General features: G+C 46.4%; 1 protein-coding gene across 3 annotated transcripts in view; it reads left to right on the top strand.

Moving 5' to 3' along the window:
* LOC146809069 (sialic acid-binding Ig-like lectin 12) overlaps positions 1 to 18,456 on the top strand; it is a 503,656-nt gene that overhangs the window by 227,622 nt on the left and 257,578 nt on the right. For all 3 annotated transcript variants that reach the window (XM_085615877.1, XM_085615875.1, XM_085615876.1), the window contains one exon: positions 5,291 to 5,584. In XM_085615877.1, the coding sequence (XP_085472003.1) occupies positions 5,291 to 5,584 (294 nt within the window). The remainder of the gene's footprint in view (positions 1 to 5,290; positions 5,585 to 18,456) is intronic.

An 18,456-nucleotide genomic window follows, 5' to 3' on the forward strand; every position in this document is an offset into this window, starting at 1 on the left:
AGATAACCCCTGCTCACCCCCTTGGTAGCTTGGCAGAGCAGTTAGGCTTATGCCAGAGTTAATGTGTAATGCGTTTGCACAACACACACACCAGTGACACACTAGGCACGCCACAAAAAGAGACTCCACTCAAGGTTTTATAAACAAATATCCTTTGAAGTTTTACACAATACACATTAGAACATAATCACATAAATCACTGTGCCACTAGGCACTTGTCATAGAAATGCATGGATCATAAATTGTTTTACCACTAGGCAATTGTCATAAATGTAGAGGTCATAGATCACTTTGCCATTAGAGGTAAAGCACCTTAGACCACACTCACATTGTATGTTATGTACATCGAATTAACCAATAAGCGCAAACCCAATAATCACCTTGCCATAAGGCACTGGCCATAAACATCACAGTTAGTGCACTAAGGCACATACTTGTAACTGGCACATTAGTCCACAGACTCTTTGTACTATACATAAAGCACATGTGATAACACCTCAGCAAACATCATGCTGCCCCTGCACATAACACTTATTACTCTGGCCAGTATAAGTCCTACATCATAACATCAGGGCAGGGAAATGTGTTTTTTTACATGCTCACATACATTTCCAGATCTTTCTTAGCGCTAATCACCACTTTATCCATTTTTTATGCAATGCAGCACTCCTGCGCGGCTACCTCCGGTTATATGGGTCAGGACAGAGGGGTTGGTAGGCAGGCACATACTGCCCTCGTCGGCAGGGAGACCTTGATGTGTCCCCTGCAGGTGGAATTGCTTCAAAGTAGCTGCCCGCAACCATGCAGTGCTGCCGCTGCAATAACTGTGCCTGTCTCCCGGGCAGGAGCAGCTTCCTGCGTCCGCACAGGCCGTGGCTTCAGACAGAATGGGAAAGGCTGGTCGGGAGACCCCCACCCCGTGTCCTCCACCCCGTGAAAAGGAGGCTGCCCTCCCCATGTGGTCCAGTGGGGAGACCACTGGGTACACAACAAATGCAGGGAGACCCGTCCCTCCCCCACAATCAAGCCCTCTAGGCAGCTGCAAGCGTCCGTGCACTGCAGATGCAAGCTAAGCCCTAACTTTGCCTGATGCCTGACACAAGCAGCCAGCCCATTACTGCTCGGGGCCCGACTCACCGAAGAGGCAGCCAGCCGGTCAGTGCAGGCCGCTTAAAGTCCTGAGCCCGTGCCGCCCCTTGCTCCACACAACACTCCTGGGGGCTGGCCAGCAGATAAGTGAAATGCCCCGGGTCACGCCCAAGCAACGCGGTGATGGTGCCGAGGTCACTCCGCAGGCTGCATCACGTTCTGTGCCCATGCCAGGTGTTTTCTGGACAGACGCAGGAACTCCCCCAGTAACACACTGGAGTTTCCAACTGAGACCACTAACAAAATCGCTTGGTGACCTCACCAACGGTGCCAGAACTACTCAGCAGGGGAGTGCAGAACTACAGCAGACCTCAGCATGAAGTAAAGCGCCAGGGGTTTTAAACTAAGTGAAGCACCAGACACCTCAGAATCAGGTGTTATAACCAGAAGGAAGACTTTAATGTCCCTGAGTCTTCTGAAACAGGAGGCCAGCACACACAAGCCCTTGGAGATTCTTCACAAGCAGGATACCACAGCACACCAAAAAGAATCAGTCCTTTTCTCCACCACAGACAGAAGCAGCAACTGCAGGCCAACCCACCCCTTACTCAGAAAAGGCAGCGCTCCTCACACAGTCCATCCGCTCTTCTTCTTGGCAGGGTCCTCTCGTTTCTTGAAGTAATGTAAAGTCCTGGAGTTTTAGGTGCAATACTTATACCACAAAATGTCATTGTTCTCTTTGTGTAAGGTTGTGTAAGGGTCTCTGAACCCAGTCCAAATTAGTCCTGTCCTCCATGGTGCAGCATGACCACAGGGCGCGGAGACAGCTTTGTGAAAAAGGGGACACAGCCTATTCATGTACAAGCAAAACTCCTCCAACCGCTCTAAACGCAGACCAGGTCTATTCAGCCATCTGATGGGTCACCCAGGCAAGGCAGGACACACCTCAACCTCCCAGTGACTGTCCAGAGTGAATGCACATCTCACCTCCTCTCATTCACACACCAGACAGCTCGTGTTAAGGACAGGATGTTTGAAATGTGGTATTGCCGACAGAACCGGCTGTTTGAATCAAAGCACAAGTCCCGTTCTGAAGAAGCAGCACTGCACTAAAAGACTAAGGTAACAACATTTCAAACATCCTTGCCTTAACATGAGGGCTGCATGAGGATCAAGATTGAGCATGTTACTCCACTTGAGAGCACAAGTCCCGTAAAATGACCAAACCATCAGCATGAACTAATAGGCACACGCTATTGCACAGAGGGGTTGATAGACATGTGTATAGACAACCTACTCTCACTCTCACAGATCCCTTATAATCAAGCATTGCATGAGTCTGTTCATTTCAAACAAGTATCCTCCAACCTGACAAAATGCTCTCCATACTCTTCCATAGTGAACACAAGCTCTAATAGAGCAAACAGTGAGCCATACAGCAAAAATGTGACTGTTCAGCCAGTGCAAGAGAACAATTGCTCCTTAGTAGGAATGTTAAACTTATTTGGTGTTTATAAGCCCTACATTCCAGTTAGTATATAGAACGAGACACTAATACACTTTCCCTCTTCTTTGATCATAGCGTCCTACACTTTTAAGTCCCCAGCCCTCAGGAAGACATTCCCCGAAACCTCACGGTCCCCGCACGAAGGTCAAAACGTGTCAGCACACTCACCATCCCCTCACTGAGGCTAAGAGCATCTCCATCTCTATTTGAAACCTAACTGAAATCGAGGTCATGCAAACTGAGGTCTATCCAAAGCAAGACGGTTCCCCTCCTGTATACAAAAAACTTCGAGTCATGCGCTGACCTCTTCACCATCTGGACCGACAATTGATAAGTGCCAAGGATAGTTGGGTCCCAATCATCCTAGTACATGTATTCAAAGAAGTAGGACATAACATATTTGTAATTAAGTTGTACGTGTAAATATTGGTTACTCCTAATTTCGGACTTCATACTTTGGTATTTTTTGATTTTTTTGGAATTTTTCACTGTATATAAAGTTTCTATGTAGCACTATTAAGCACAAGCATGTAAAAGATGATATGATCATGTTATTTGGTATGTGTGATTTAAAAAAAAAGCTCAAGTGAAAAAAGGAAGATATTTTGTGCATGAACCTCTTTTCATATGTTGAGAAAAGTTTTGCATACCTACCCCCTGTTCAAGCGGACATTGAAATAACTCCAGTTCATATTTAGAACAGACACGAAGGTAAAGAACGTAGACCTTCGTAACTAAATTTACAAGCGATCCATAGTCCAAGAGGTACTCTTTCTTTGCAATGCTTATCTGATTCCAGCCTCTTTGGTCCTAAACCAAATCACTCCCCTTGAGTTTGACAAACACTTTCTAAAAGTGGCATTTTCACACACAGAATTTAAAGAGCACCTTTACCAAAAGCGAGTTAATAAAATCTGAGTTCAGAGAGCCTAAACTCAATTTTTCCAGCTGCCCTATGGAAAGTTACACATGTAAAAATGGTACAGTGCAACCCCAATGATAAGTCTGTGGGACTGATATACTTTCAATAGTGAAAAACGAAATGCACAGTAATTCACGATTAGGAAATGTCCCACACACCAGTACATGTCCTACTTTTCAAATACACTGCACCCTGCCCATGGGGTACTTTGGGCCTATGTTAGGGGTGCCTAACATGTAAGGAAAGGAATGGTTTGGGCCTGGCAAGTGGGTGTACTTGCCAGGACAACATGCCGTTCTCCAGCTGGGTGCCCAGAAACTAGAGTGGTAGGCCTGAGACAGCTTTACAGGGCTACTCATGTGAGTGGCACAACTAGTGCTGCAAGCCCACTAGTAGCATCTGATTTACAGGCCATGGCACACACTGTGCACTTTGCTAGGGACTTACCAGTAAATCAAATATGCCAATCATGGATAACCAATCATTGTCACAATTTATACAGAGAGCATATGCACTTTAGCACTGATCACCAGTGGTAAAGTGCCCAGAATCCTATAGCCAACAAACGCAGGGTCGGAAAAATAGGAGGCAAAGGGCGAAACGTTTGGGGATAAACCTGTCAAAAGTGCCAGGTCTATCATTACCTATTTCATACTCAGGAGCACTACACTAGTTTTTAAAAAGAGATGTGTGTATATCCTGACAAGGAGGTTTTTTAGGTCTACAGGTGTCTGCAAACGTCTAAAAAGAATTAAAGGATGTCTAGTCTGACTGACTGTTCAGGGTTGACAGCTTGTTCCATTGGTAGTTTTGTGATGTCTGATGACGTCCAGTGGTTGTGGAAAACCTCTTCCATCTGGATGGAGAGGGTAGAGGGACTACACTTCCAGAGAGACACAATGCTAAAATAATCCATTGTTAAGGAAACTAATTTTCATGTACACAATATGCAAATACTTTTCTTAGCTATACACCTAATTCGAACTCTGCATTGGCACCAATTTGTACTGTGAACTGTTTGGCTGATGGCCAGCCCCAGTTCGCAACTCTAGTCAACTCATAAACCTTTGAAGACCCATATTTGTACTGTTGTTTCCATGTTGAGCATGGCCAAAGGTTGTGCACAGTGAGAAGCTGGAAGGGGAATTGAGGTGGGGTCCTGCGCAGAGTATTGAGGGACACTGGGTGTCGGGCTTCCCTGAAGGCCTTGCCCTATATACAATACCCGTAGAGCATGGGCCAAAGGGCATGGTGACCAAGTGGTTAATACAAGTGAGCACCCACTTTTTGTGGTTGAAGGCCATGCCCTCTGCCCACTGATCCTGCAAATACTGGGGATGAGGCGAATTACGGGAGCCAATGGCAGTGCCCTGCAGGAACTAGCCGTGCCGTACTCGGTACATGGATGCTGAGAGCACCAGCACGTCATGGCTGAAGGCCACGGTTGTGCCTAGAAGCTGATGGGCAGGGGTGAAGGTTGCGACTGGTGTATTCCGAGGTCCAAGAGGTACATTTTCAGGAGGAAAGATTAAAAATAAACCTTGCTAATTGTGCACACCATGGAGTTTACACTAATCAGTGTGTTGCGCAAGGGGTATGGCACTCTGACATGGCAGTAATAGAATATTCACACTGTATAACGTCATCTCAAATAAACTTTGCTCTATTTGATTCTGATGTAAAACACACATCACATGGAGCCCAGACACTGTTTCGGAGGGAGCTCCTTCATCAGGAACATTGTCAAATGTGTCCATTTGTGTTTTGTGCAGGTACCCCAGCGCGGCCAACAGTGACCTACCCTCGAACAATGACTGAAGGGGTCCCAGAAACAATCACCTGCTCAGTGGAGCACACCTGCCCCGCCCACCCTCCTGCCCTGGCATGGGCCAAGATTCATAGGAATGTCAGCGTTTACCACGAAGAACTCTTAGGCGGAATATGGAGGACTGTCTTAGTGCTGAATTACACCCCCGCCGCAGAGCATCATATGGAGGAGTTTGTGTGCACAGCTAATTACCCCGGTGGCAAATCAGCGTCTCAATCCATTACATTGTCCATTCGATGTAAGTCTTTTAACTTTAATTACTGGAGATGAAAATGGGCATTACAGAGAAATTGAAATAGTATTGTGTTAAAATGTATAATTATGTTGATTAGGAGTGTGACAGCCGCCCAGCCAATCAGAAGGCTTCTAACCACTGGACTGGGTGCACTTATGAGGCATTCAGCGGCCTCGAGCTCTTTGTCCCTCTGGTGTCCTGGTGTGCGCCCGCAGCTCTGCTGTGGTTTTCTCTTAAACATCAGTTTTCTCCAGCAGCTTCTGAGTGAAGGGAAAGGTCGATCTTGTTGTTCTAATTGAAACTGCATTTGTATAGCGCTTCATATCCCACTGTGAGGCCCTGAGGCACATTATCAGACCGGGCGCATGCTACACCATGGTTTGTTCAGAAGGTTGTTGTAATTGCAAAGAGTCCTATTTTGGTGGCATGTGTGCTTTACTAAAGTGGTGTCTTATCCTGTCTTGAGTCACAGAGTATCATGAAGGGAAAGAAAGGGAACTAGCAACAAGTATTCGATAATCCCAAAACTTACAAGTTCCAGGACAACATAATGCTAATTATTCCAAAAACATTGTGCGTTATTATTAATAAATGACTGTATCAATATTCAATAATTTTTTTATATATCAAAAATCTTTTTATTTTAATTATATTCTGTTTTTTTCAAATATCAGAAACCATTCTTATTTTATAGTTAAAATCATTAGTGTCAGGATACGGTGAAGTACTGGGTATTTTAGACCCAGCGGTGCAGGGGCACACACCCTATGACTTCGGGGTTTCACCCTGTTCCGGACCTACAGAAACACAGAGTCTTCTGGGTGAAGTCAAAGAATCGTTTATTGGCTGCAGACCAATGACAGGTATCCTAGAAGTACAACAGCGTGTATGTTCTCAGGAGACTGCTGCAAATCATAGGAACGAACTTCTCCTTAAGTACAAAATATCATGCTCCAGGCATACATTCCTTGGTTTACGATATGGTCATATAAAGGCATACATTACAAACGAAAAAGCAGAGTCATGATGACCATCCCACATTCCAGTTCGGCCAGCCCACAATGATTTACACAGGAAGGTTCAGATCCCATGTTTGAAGTAAATAGACCCCCCAATAAATATGAGCATCTCCTGTTTTGGGAAACAAGTCATAAAGCAAGAACAAGCAGGTGTGGAAGAGATTAGCCGGGGGATTGTGTAGAATGAAAGGGTTTTATGACGGGTCGAGCCCTGATACGAATCACAGGTGGAAGGAGGAAGGGGAGCTCGTGAGACCGGTTTGACCCGGGGCAGCAGAGCCAGCTGCCCAGGTCACAGAGAAGTCAGAGGGAAAGCCCGTGTACTGTGAGGCCCGTATTAACTCCATCATAGCCTATGTGAGGGCAATGACAAGATGGCCACTGCTTCCAAAATGGAACCCGCGTAGTTGAGCAGAATATGTGTACACAGTGCATTCGTAGCTAGAACGGCACATAAAGCATTCGTACGTGCCGCATTTACCATTTGCGGTTCGCTAATACCAAAATAGACAGAGGTAGGGCCCTGTCCCTTACGCGGTTCCGAATACCAAAGTACGACAGACCCTCCTTTTGCCCTTACATAGGCAATCACTATACTCATCTTAATCCGAGTCTAGGTCAATGTTCACGAAGTCATGGAGATGTTGCTGTAGCATCATCCTATTACTTAGCTCGTCCCTCGATACAGGTTTCCTTACACATAAGGTAGCACAGAGGCCACATATCGCAGGAGCACACTGTATGCATAGACAGAACAGGAAAAGAATGGCTAAGATCATTCCAATGACCATTAGAACTTTCCAACCCCAGGCAGATATCAATTCCCAGAACCATCCCATCAGTGACCAATCTCCCTTATCCACGTGTATGGCTTCAGATATTTTATGGAGTTTGGAGATGGCTTGATACACTGTTGGAGCATTATCTGGTATGAAAATGCAGCAACTGGATTGGATGACCTTGCATACCCCACCGCGGTCTGCAAGAATAACGTCTAGGACCATGCGGTTCTGCAAAGTCATAAGGCGATCCGCTTGGAGCTCAGCTGTCAAATTACTAAGGGCACCAGCCGTTACATTGACGGTGGATTCAACCACACGAGTCAGCTGTCTCAGGTTCCTACTATTGACCATAGGTCCCCAAAACGGCAGGAAACCCAGGAAAAAGTCTCCTGCTTCCTGACCGGCAGTGTCCTCCTTACTAATCACACCTCTCACAACTCTGGTCTTGTGATAGTCAGAGGCGGCAGTAAATGTCGGCGGTAGCAAGTTCGCAATATAACATGTGCCCGAGAAATCAGGGGGCAACCACGTATATGCTCGGTCATGACAGATGAAATATGTGCCCTTAGCAGCCAAAAATGCAGGGGAAAACTGTGACGGGAAAGTGTACGTTTCAGTACAGTCACTTCTTCCCAGTTGAGCCCTAGGGTTCTGACCATTACCCTGTAAGCAGAACCGACCCAGGTGGGGTACGACCCAGATTGGAGATGAGATTTTTCGCTGTCTTTCACCCAGACTAATACTATACCCCGTCGCGTTCCATCCTACATAAGGTCTCAACTCTTCTTTGGGAATGGACGAGTATGCATTAATATCCCTACTCATATCGGCAACTCCTTTCATCAAAGCCTTATTATTGGTGATGGGTCTGATGGAACGCGGTGGGCGAGGGGAGTATGTATCTAGGGCGTAGAGAAACATGGTTTGGAATGCCCATGACGATCCATTGTAACTGTACGGTAGCACCAGGTAGGGAATACCCTTGTTAGTGGTATGGGGCATTAACCCACAGACCCAGCAATTGGTCGTATTCATTACCAGTTGGTGCTGGTGCAAGAGTTGGATAAACGAGTTATTTACGAACTCTGATCGTCGGGTCTGTTCGTGCTCAGGCAAAGGGTGAAAAGAGTGAGAGGAGGCAGTAGAAAGAGATATAGGCTGTTGAGTGGGTGCAATGGGTTTTGGAGCAGAGAAAAACACACATCCTACAATAAACATCATGATACTACACAGTGTAACAAAGCACAAAAAGACAAAACATTTACTTTTTACAATTCTACACATCCTTGTTTGAGAGTTCATTTCCTCAATCGGTCTCTCCATCCTACAAAACTCCATCCTCTACTCGGGCCGCTCGCGGTGGATGAGTTTCTTCTGCTAAGGAGTACGCCTGTCAGTCCAGGGAAACGCCCTAGACCAACCAGAACCGTTGACCTAGCGTCTTCGGCCTGTACCCCAAAGTCTTGGCACCGCGACCCTGCGGCAGAACCCGGATGGTGGTTCGAAAAACAAAAATCAAGAAAGTCCTTCAGATGGGAGAGCAAAAAATGTCAAAAGGGAAATAATGAGGAAATCTTTATTTGTCCATGGGCCTAGGTCTCAAGTTATAGCGGAGATGGCCAGGTGCTGTTTGGTCTTGAAACAAAAGTTCAGGCTCAGTGGTGTCCAGTCGACCTGATGGTGGCACAGCTTCCTGCAGAATATTGTCACTCTCTTGGTCTGAAACTGTGTCTCTTAAGCGGGCGTCACTGAATGGTACAAAGCGAGGTACAATGTCTGTCTCTGAGTCGGCGATACCCTCGTTGACCCACTGGTCATATGGCAGAGGCAAGGGAACTACCTTGCAGTGAGTACCATGAATCCAGTGCTTCTTCCCTTTCACTCGCACTGCTGATCTTGTCGAAAGAAGAACAAGATGGGGGCCGATCCAGCGAGGTTCGTCGTTGCCCTTACGCTGGAAATTCCGGACCAGGACCCACGAGCCAGGGTTGATGGGGTGTCCAGGAGGTTCAGAGGCTTGGGGAAGAGTATCATGTACCTGTTGGTGCAAAACACGCAGTTTAACAGTCAAATCATACAGGTAATCGAGCAGTACTGGATGCTCTATTTCGCTGAACTTCGTAGGCCTTGGCACACCCCATACGTTGGCCGGGCGGCCAAAGACTACTTCATAAGGACTAAGTCCCACTCGTGAGTGTATCGTCATTCTGGTGGACAAGAGTGCTAGAGGCAGAGCATCAGGCCATTTAAGACCAGTGCTCGCCTGGATTTTGGCCAACTTGAGCTTTAATGCTCCATTGTAGCGTTCAACTAGTCCAGCTGATTGGGGGTGATTTGCAGCGTGGAATTTCTGCCTTATGCCTAAACCTTCACATACATTCTTCATCACTTTACCCACAAACTCACTTCCATTATCACACCATACCATTCTCGGCATCCCAAACCTGGGGAAAAACTCCTTCACAAGGGCTTTGGCTGTGGATAGGGCAGTGTTATCTTTCAGAGGATAAGCCTCTACCCATTTTGAGAAAGCACAAACAACCACTAGTACATATTTCAGGTTGTTGCATCTTTCCATGTGAATAAAGTCCAGCTGCAAAACTTCGAATGGACATGATGGGGGTGCAAAGTGACCGGCTGGAGTTGGGGTTCCCCTACCAGGGTTGTACTTCAAGCATACTATGCAATTCTTGACCACATTCTCTGCACACTTGGGAATCCCAACATTCTGCCATACTGGAGCCAACAACTTACAAATACCTTTCGTACTGATATGCGCCATTCCATGTGCCATAGTAACCACTGGAAGCACATATGCATCAGGCAACAACCATCGCCTATGTTCTGTCAGGTCAATCCAACAACCATTCTCATCCAACTTACCCATACTCTCTCTCCACTTGCTTAACTCTTCTTCTGTAGCTTCAGCCTGAAGCGACTTCACACTCTCTATTGTGTTCTCACACATTCCCACATCATTAACCCATCTTGCGGGGCCTGCAACATACATCCTAGTCTTCACATTCTGTGCTGTCTCTCTCGCGGTCTCATCAGCAAACGCATTCCCACGTCCAACATCATCTGTGACTTTCCTATGCGCACTGCATTTCATGATCGCAACTTGCAAAGGTAGGGTCAGTGACTCAAGGAGATCATTCACCAACTTGCCATTCTGAATTTTAGCTCCATGCGACGTCAGGAACCCACGCTCTTTCCACAAACGCCCAAAATTATGAGCCACGCCAAAGGCGTACTGGCTATCTGTGTATATGTTCACTCTCATTCCTTCAGACAACACGCATGCTCTCGTGAGGGCGATCAATTCTGCTGCTTGGGCCGAATTATGTGGCACTCGTGCAGTTTCCACGACCGTATGTAAAGTCGTGATAGCATATGCAGCAGTCGTGTCACGATTAGGGAGCTTGAAACATGACCCATCTACCCATAAAGTGCCATCACATTCAGTCAGGGGAGTATCTTTGAGATCTACTCTCCCTTTCGTCTCTTCTTCTGTCCTGAACAGACAGTCATGTTGCTCAATCTCATCTGAGTCTGCTGGAATCGGCAATAATGTGGCTGGATTCAGCGTATTGCATCTTTTTATGTGTATGTGATTCGCTAACAGTGTGAGTTCATACCCTGATAATCGCGCACTAGTCAAGTGTTGTGTCTTGGTTCTATTCAATAATGTGTCTACAGCGTGTGGAACCATGACAATCAATGTGTTGTCCATTACCAGACCAGCAGATTGTCGGATAGACATCGCTGCAGCAGCTGTCGCTCTCAGACAGCTTGGCAATGCCCTCGCTACAGGGTCCAAGGTGGATGAAAAATACGCGCATGGGCGCGGTCTGTCGCCAAAAGGCTGTGTTAACACTGACAACGCACATCCATCTTTCTCGTAAACATACAATGTAAAAGGCTTGCTATAGTCAGGGGTGCCCAACACAGGAGCTGAACATAACGCATTGCGTAATTCCACAAAACTTTTCTGACACTCTTCAGACCATGGGATAGGATTCGGTGTGTCTTTGCATGTTAATGCTAATAAAGGTTTTGCCAACAAAGAAAAACTAGGGATCCAATGCCTACAGTATGAGGTGATGCCCAAGAAAGCACGCACTTCTCTCTGTGTCTTTGGCACACTCAACTGTGCAATGGCTTGAATTCTTTCTGGGGTCAGTCTCCTTCCCTCCTTCGATAAGAGATGACCTAAGTAGGTCACTTCTTGTCGACAGTATTGCAGCTTAGAGAGAGACACTTTGTGATGGTAAGCGGATAAATGGCGCAACAGTGACAATGTGGCTTCTTTACAGATCTTCTCAGTATCCGCAGCGATCAGTAAATCGTCCACGTACTGGATCAGGATAGCGCCACTAGGTAAAACAAGTGCATCAAGCTGCGCTTTCAAAGCTTGACTGTATATGGATGGACTCTCGCAGTAGCCTTGGGGAGCGCGTTTGAAGCGGAAGCTTCGGCCTCCCAGACTAAAACCAAAAATGTCTCTGCTCTCTTCTGCAATTGGGATACTAAAGAAAGCATTCTTTAAATCGATCACTGAAAACCATGCAGCAGAGGCTGGAATCATCGTTAACAAGGCAGTTATATCGGGGACAACCGGAAACTGAGGCACAACAATCTTATTAACCTCTCTAAGATCAATCACAAATCTGTAAACAGGTGGCTGTGAAGGGTCCGTTCGTTTTAAAACAGGTAAAATCGGACTATTGCAAACGTTGCCTCTTGTCTCTTCAATCACACCCTTATTAATCAAGTCGCTGACAATGTCTAACAATGCTTTCTGGCCTTCATTAGAGATCTTGTACTGGGGAATACGTGGCAGTCTGACATTAGCCTTTAGAGTCACCACATATGGTGGTATTTCCAAGAGGCCCACGTCATTGGGACCAGTAGCCCAAAGGGCATCCGGAAGGGATGACAATTCAGGCGGCATCGTGTTTTTAGACAAATACATTGGAGAAACCACTTGCTTGCCTAATGTAAGTTGTACTCCTGAAGGAGAACAATACAGTGTAGCGTGCAATCTTTTCAACAAATCTAATCCCAGCAAATTCTCACCACAACCTGTTGTCAGGATCAGGGGCGCTCTCAGCTCGCAAGGTCCAACAGAAAGTGACATGGGACTGGAAATCGGGTTCCTAACTGGGGCGCCAGAAAAACCTACTGAAACATTTATATCGCCAGACAAAGGTGCGCCAGGGAGTTTGGAATGCATGATTGAACTCTTTGCAGCACCAGTGTCTAGCAGAAAAGGCTCCGTTACATTTGCTGTAGTCACCTCAACATACGGTCCACTCTGATCCACTGGCACTGAAACAACTCCCTCTCTCTGTCTATGGCTGTCCTAGTAATCATTATTCTCTGCATCACCATCTTCTGCATAATAATCATTATTATAATACTGAGCCGTATTACTAGTCGCATTAGCTTGCTGATCAAAGCTATTAATGGCGCTTTGGGGCGGAAGAGGACGCGTGTTTTGTGGAACACTTCCACGCCCTCTGCCTCTAGGAGCTTGCTGACCACCTCTACCTCTTGCGCCATACGTATTACCGTTCCGTTGCATTAATTTAGGGCAACTATATTTATAATGACCTTCCTCTTTGCAGTATGAACATTGGTTGGGACCTACAGGGACACGTGGTTGATAATACTCATTCATTTGCTGATTAGTCTGAAATTGTTGGGGTTGGTGATAGACACCTTGGGGTTGTCTATAATTATTACCGCCGCCACGTGGTGGATAGGCCTGCTGTAAAAGGACCTTTGTCTTTAGTTCCTTCGTTTTCTTCTCCGTTCTATCTTTCTCGTCTTTATCTCTGTTTTCATAATACTGTGCAGTAGCCAGTATTTGCGCTGAAGAAGAAACGGCCAAAGAACTCTCTGAATCTTTCAACTTTTTACACAGGTCAGGGAGTAAATTCTGCACAAACTTATCCACAAACAACCGTTGGCCACCCTCAGTACTCATATCCTGCCCACTGTGGTCAATAAACGTTTCTTCAAACCTAGTAAAGAAGTCTGACACTGTCTCATCTTTCTTTTGCTTACATGCAGATAACTTGTCCCAATTTACGCGCATCGCAGGCATTAGTGTCTTCATATACGTGATGATTCTACCAGGGAGTTCAGCTACTAAAGGTTCTGGTTTCGCACCACCCGTTTGTCTAGCATCAGCAGCAACAATGTTAGCCCATGTATCCCCTAGTTCTGCATTGTGATCTACATTACGAATTGATCCCCATAGAGGCTGTGGAACAACATTGCCAAACAACATGTCTATGTCGGCCAGATTCATAATGCATGACCCTGCCGTCTGTGACAACTCTTTATAATAACCTGCTGGGTTTTTACGGGGATCAGGCAATGTCTGCTTAAGTGCTAACACCTCAGAGCGCTTCCATGGAACATGCACCCAAACACGCTGGAAATGCGCTGGCACAGCGGGGTTACCACCAACAGCTGCAACCGCTTCCTTCCATACCGGGGGAACTTCTCTCATAGGGTATTGTCGCGCTTTTGCCTTTTTCCCCACAAGGACCTCGTGTTCAAACAATGACTGTTGGCAATCGTCATTCCTTAAGGACAATACAACCGCAACTGCTTTAGCTACTTCGCGGTCCACAATTATACCAGTTCCAAAATCGAACCTCACTCTACACAATTCCTGCGGGTTCGGATTTCTACCACTATCCTCCAATTCTTCACAGAGAATTTCGCACATTTTCTCGAATACATATCTCTGTTTCGGGGCATCCCATTGATGGAAAGTGTTAACAACCGATTCCACATCATACAGTGAAGGAAAAACGATCCATCTACGCGCCATGTGATCTATTACCTTTTTCTCATCGGGGTTAGGCAATTGGCTGCGCAACTGCTTACGCTGTACACCAGGAGTTGCACCAGATGACCCAAAGAGAGGCGACATTAATGTAGTAACCACATTAGCTAAACGCTGTCGCGCTGAAGGAGAAGCTGAGGCGAGAACAGGGGGAAAAACAGAGGGAAGAAAAGAGGATGTAGAGACAGGTACTGGAGTGGTAGAAGGAAGAGCGTTAGGGGAGGCAGTTACTGGATTAAGCAAAGTCGCAGGAAGTGCGGGGGTAGTTGGAAGCACTACTGGAGGCGCTTGGGAAGACTGCGCTACAGGAATAGGAACTGGTTGCAAAGCAACTGGCGGTTGCGGCAAGGCTTGCAGTATATGCACTGGAGGTGGCATATTTACAAGCTGAGGAGGCGCCGTGGCAGTTTGAGCATACGGGGGTGGCGAACTCAACAAATGCGACATTAAGGGATCTTTCTCCTTTTCTTCTGACTCCTCCTGCTTAGAATGTGGCAAAACTGGGTAACATTTGTCAATCCCTAACTTACGCTGCCTGTGCAATTGCTCATTCATTTGCTCCTCTTCATTATCTTTAAATTGTACAGCTGCTTGCATTACTGACATACCTCTCTCTCTTTTATTCTTTTTCGCTAGCTTAATTTCCTTCTGTTTGGCTTCCTTTCGCCATAAGCGGAAAGAGTCAAACATCGCCGGCCGGGCTTTCTTCTTAAACAATTTAATTTCCAGGTTATCTAAAATATCGGTATCAAAACTACCATTTTGGGGCCATTTTAAAACACCGTCTTTCCTGGTGTAGTGGATCCACACTTCGTTATATGCAATGGGGCCTACGCCATGTTTCACATAGAGCTCATAAGTTGGAGTTCCAACCGGAGGAACCGGACATGATTCTTCCAGCTGGAAATCTCTTCCACAACCCAAACAGAATAATCTACCAAATAGTCCAGAACCAGGCATCTTCGCTCACTAGTCTAGATCCAAACGTCAAAGGATTATCGATTACGATATTCTCGTGAATACACGAGTCCTCTGGCTTTGGGGTTTGCAAACACCAAATCACCAATCAAATCAAACGATCCCGAGGGATACCAAAACAAATGGGAGACGCTCCACTTATACTTAACTGAATATTGCTGATCGATGACGTCACCAGAAGACTCTCTCGATTGTTTCGCTCTCTCAAAACTCGTCAAGGGTCCAAAACAGGTCGATTAATCAGGGCAGCAGTCCTTCGTAGCCGTCGGGACGCGGAGAACCTCGCAGAAAAGACTTTCGGACCACGTCGACATGCAGGGGTCGATGAAGTGGCGGCCTTCCTCCGGAATTTCCACACGAAGCTCCTCACGAACCTCTGGCTTGGACTGGTACCGCTGAAATCGGCCCGAGTTGGGCGCCAAACTGAAGTACTGGGTATTTTAGACCCAGCGGTGCAGGGGCACACACCCTATGACTTCGGGGTTTCACCCTGTTCCGGACCTACAGAAACACAGAGTCTTCTGGGTGAAGTCAAAGAATCGTTTATTGGCTGCAGACCAATGACAGGTATCCTAGAAGTACAACAGCGTGTATGTTCTCAGGAGACTGCTGCAAATCATAGGAACGAACTTCTCCTTAAGTACAAAATATCATGCTCCAGGCATACATTCCTTGGTTTACGATATGGTCATATAAAGGCATACATTACAAACGAAAAAGCAGAGTCATGATGACCATCCCACATTCCAGTTCGGCCAGCCCACAATGATTTACACAGGAAGGTTCAGATCCCATGTTTGAAGTAAATAGACCCCCCAATAAATATGAGCATCTCCTGTTTTGGGAAACAAGTCATAAAGCAAGAACAAGCAGGTGTGGAAGAGATTAGCCGGGGGATTGTGTAGAATGAAAGGGTTTTATGACGGGTCGAGCCCTGATACGAATCACAGGTGGAAGGAGGAAGGGGAGCTCGTGAGACCGGTTTGACCCGGGGCAGCAGAGCCAGCTGCCCAGGTCACAGAGAAGTCAGAGGGAAAGCCCGTGTACTGTGAGGCCCGTATTAACTCCATCATAGCCTATGTGAGGGCAATGACAAGATGGCCACTGCTTCCAAAATGGAACCCGCGTAGTTGAGCAGAATACGTGTACACAGTGCATTCGTAGCTAGAACGGCACATAAAGCATTCGTACGTGCCGCATTTACCATTTGCGGTTCGCTAATACCAAAATAGACAGAGGTAGGGCCCTGTCCCTTACGCGGTTCCGAATACCAAAGTACGACAACGGGTAAATATGTAGAGCATAATCATTAGGCCTGGGCGAAGCACTACGCTACGCTCGCGTAGTTTGCGAAGTTCGCGCTACTTCGCGCTACGCGAACTGCACGTAGCACAGTGCGAACACGCGTAGCGTAGTGTTGCGTAGTGCTGCGGTCATTTTTTGCTTGCTCGCGGTCCTCAACGTCAAGTTGGCGACCGCGAGCAAGCAAAATGACATCCTGGCGAGACTTTTTCCTTGATCGCGAGCATGGAAAATAAACCTCCCGGCGAGATTCCCAACGCGAGAAGGTCAGGTTTCTCATTGCGAGGGGTCGCGTATGCTCGCGACCGCTCGCGATGAGAAACTACCAGTTCGCGTTGAGAAAGCTGCAGCTCGAGTAAAAATCTACTCGAGCAGCAGAAAACTACAGCTCGCACTGTGCAAGATGCCATTTTCAATGATTGCACAGTGCCGGTTGCTTGTCCGCACTGTGCAATCATTGAAAACAACATCTTGCACAGTGCGAACATGTTACTTCGCAGTTCGCGAAGTGCTACGCGTAGCTCGCGTAGTGCGAACTTCACTTTGCGTAGCTTCGCGAAGTGCTACTTCGCGAACTACGCCCACCCTTAATAATCATATATTCAAAGAAAAACTGTTCAATTGGATTATACAATTAGATTACACAATTGATTTGGCAATTAGAGACAATATATATTTGTCAATAGTTGAAACATCCAGGTGATTCATGGACAAAAACGGAGGTCTGGTGGTAAATACAAGCCACAGAGTGTAACAGTGCGATGAAGGAAAGACGAGTCAGAGACAGGGCTCAGAGGTCACAATAGTCTCCAGCTTTGAGTTGCTCTTCAGGTCATATATGGAGTGTTTGGTGCCTACTGACCATTTAACACAAGTCCTGTCAACACAATAATTTAGTCATCAAGGGGTAGATTTTCAAAAAAGTTGTGCAACACAGAGCAGCAGCCAAAATTGCTGAGCTGCGTTGCGTGACAGTGACGGAGCAGTAGAGCGCCATATTTACAGAGAGATGTCTCTCACCTCTCCCTAGCGCTGGCGCTGATTTCAGCTGCTATGCAACAGGCACACACTTTGGCACCATAGCAATAAGGTGCGTGCCTCGTCTAGCATAGGTTTTGTACAGGAAGGGTACCCTTCCTATACAAAATACTATGCCTAGACAAGTTCAAACACTTTCCTCAATTTTTGCATCCGTGCTGCACAGTGCAGCAAGCATGCAAAGTCAGAAAAGAAAGGAGAAACTAAAACATTTCGCCTCTTAATGCCTTCTTTCAGAAGGCGTTAACTTTTGGTGCTTAACCCCATCTACTATTGTTTGTAGGTAGGGTTTTACGTCAAAAGGCATTGGTGGTTGCATGGGAACGCCCATGTACCACCTATGTAACACCCCATTGGCACTAAGTAACCCAAAGCAATGCTTCGCGCTTCTTCAGGTAACTTGTAGGGTACTTTCCAAAGTAAAACAAGTTTTGCGCTGGAAAGTAAATTGGTAAAAAACATTTTGTTGGTTTGCGTCACTTTTGTGATGCTAACTCAGCACAAAATGTTTGAAAATTCACCCCTAATCTGTTATAACCTGTAGGGCCTAAAGAGGAGTGAGAGGACAGAGGTAGTCTGCATTACTGTCATCCCACATAAAAATCAGTGACTGAGAAAATTTATCTATCAGATTTAGAGCGTCCAGTGTTAAAGCTGGTGAGGGAGGAGGGTGGGACCATCAGGGATGCTCTATACCGGGATCACCCAAAGTGAGTGGTTACTGGACAGATATCTTTTGCGTTTGGTGCATATCCTCATTTGTATTCATCAGTGTTGTAGGTAGGTTGGTGGAGGCTGCCTGAAAGAGTAGGCATGTCCTATAGGTTTTTGATTTCAGGGTGCCTGAGATGATTATTCTGCAGGTGTGAACATGGAATAGGAAGATGTAGT

Source organism: Triturus cristatus, chromosome 7 (assembly GCF_964204655.1).
Source record: "Triturus cristatus chromosome 7, aTriCri1.1, whole genome shotgun sequence".
NCBI lineage: Eukaryota > Metazoa > Chordata > Amphibia > Caudata > Salamandridae > Triturus > Triturus cristatus.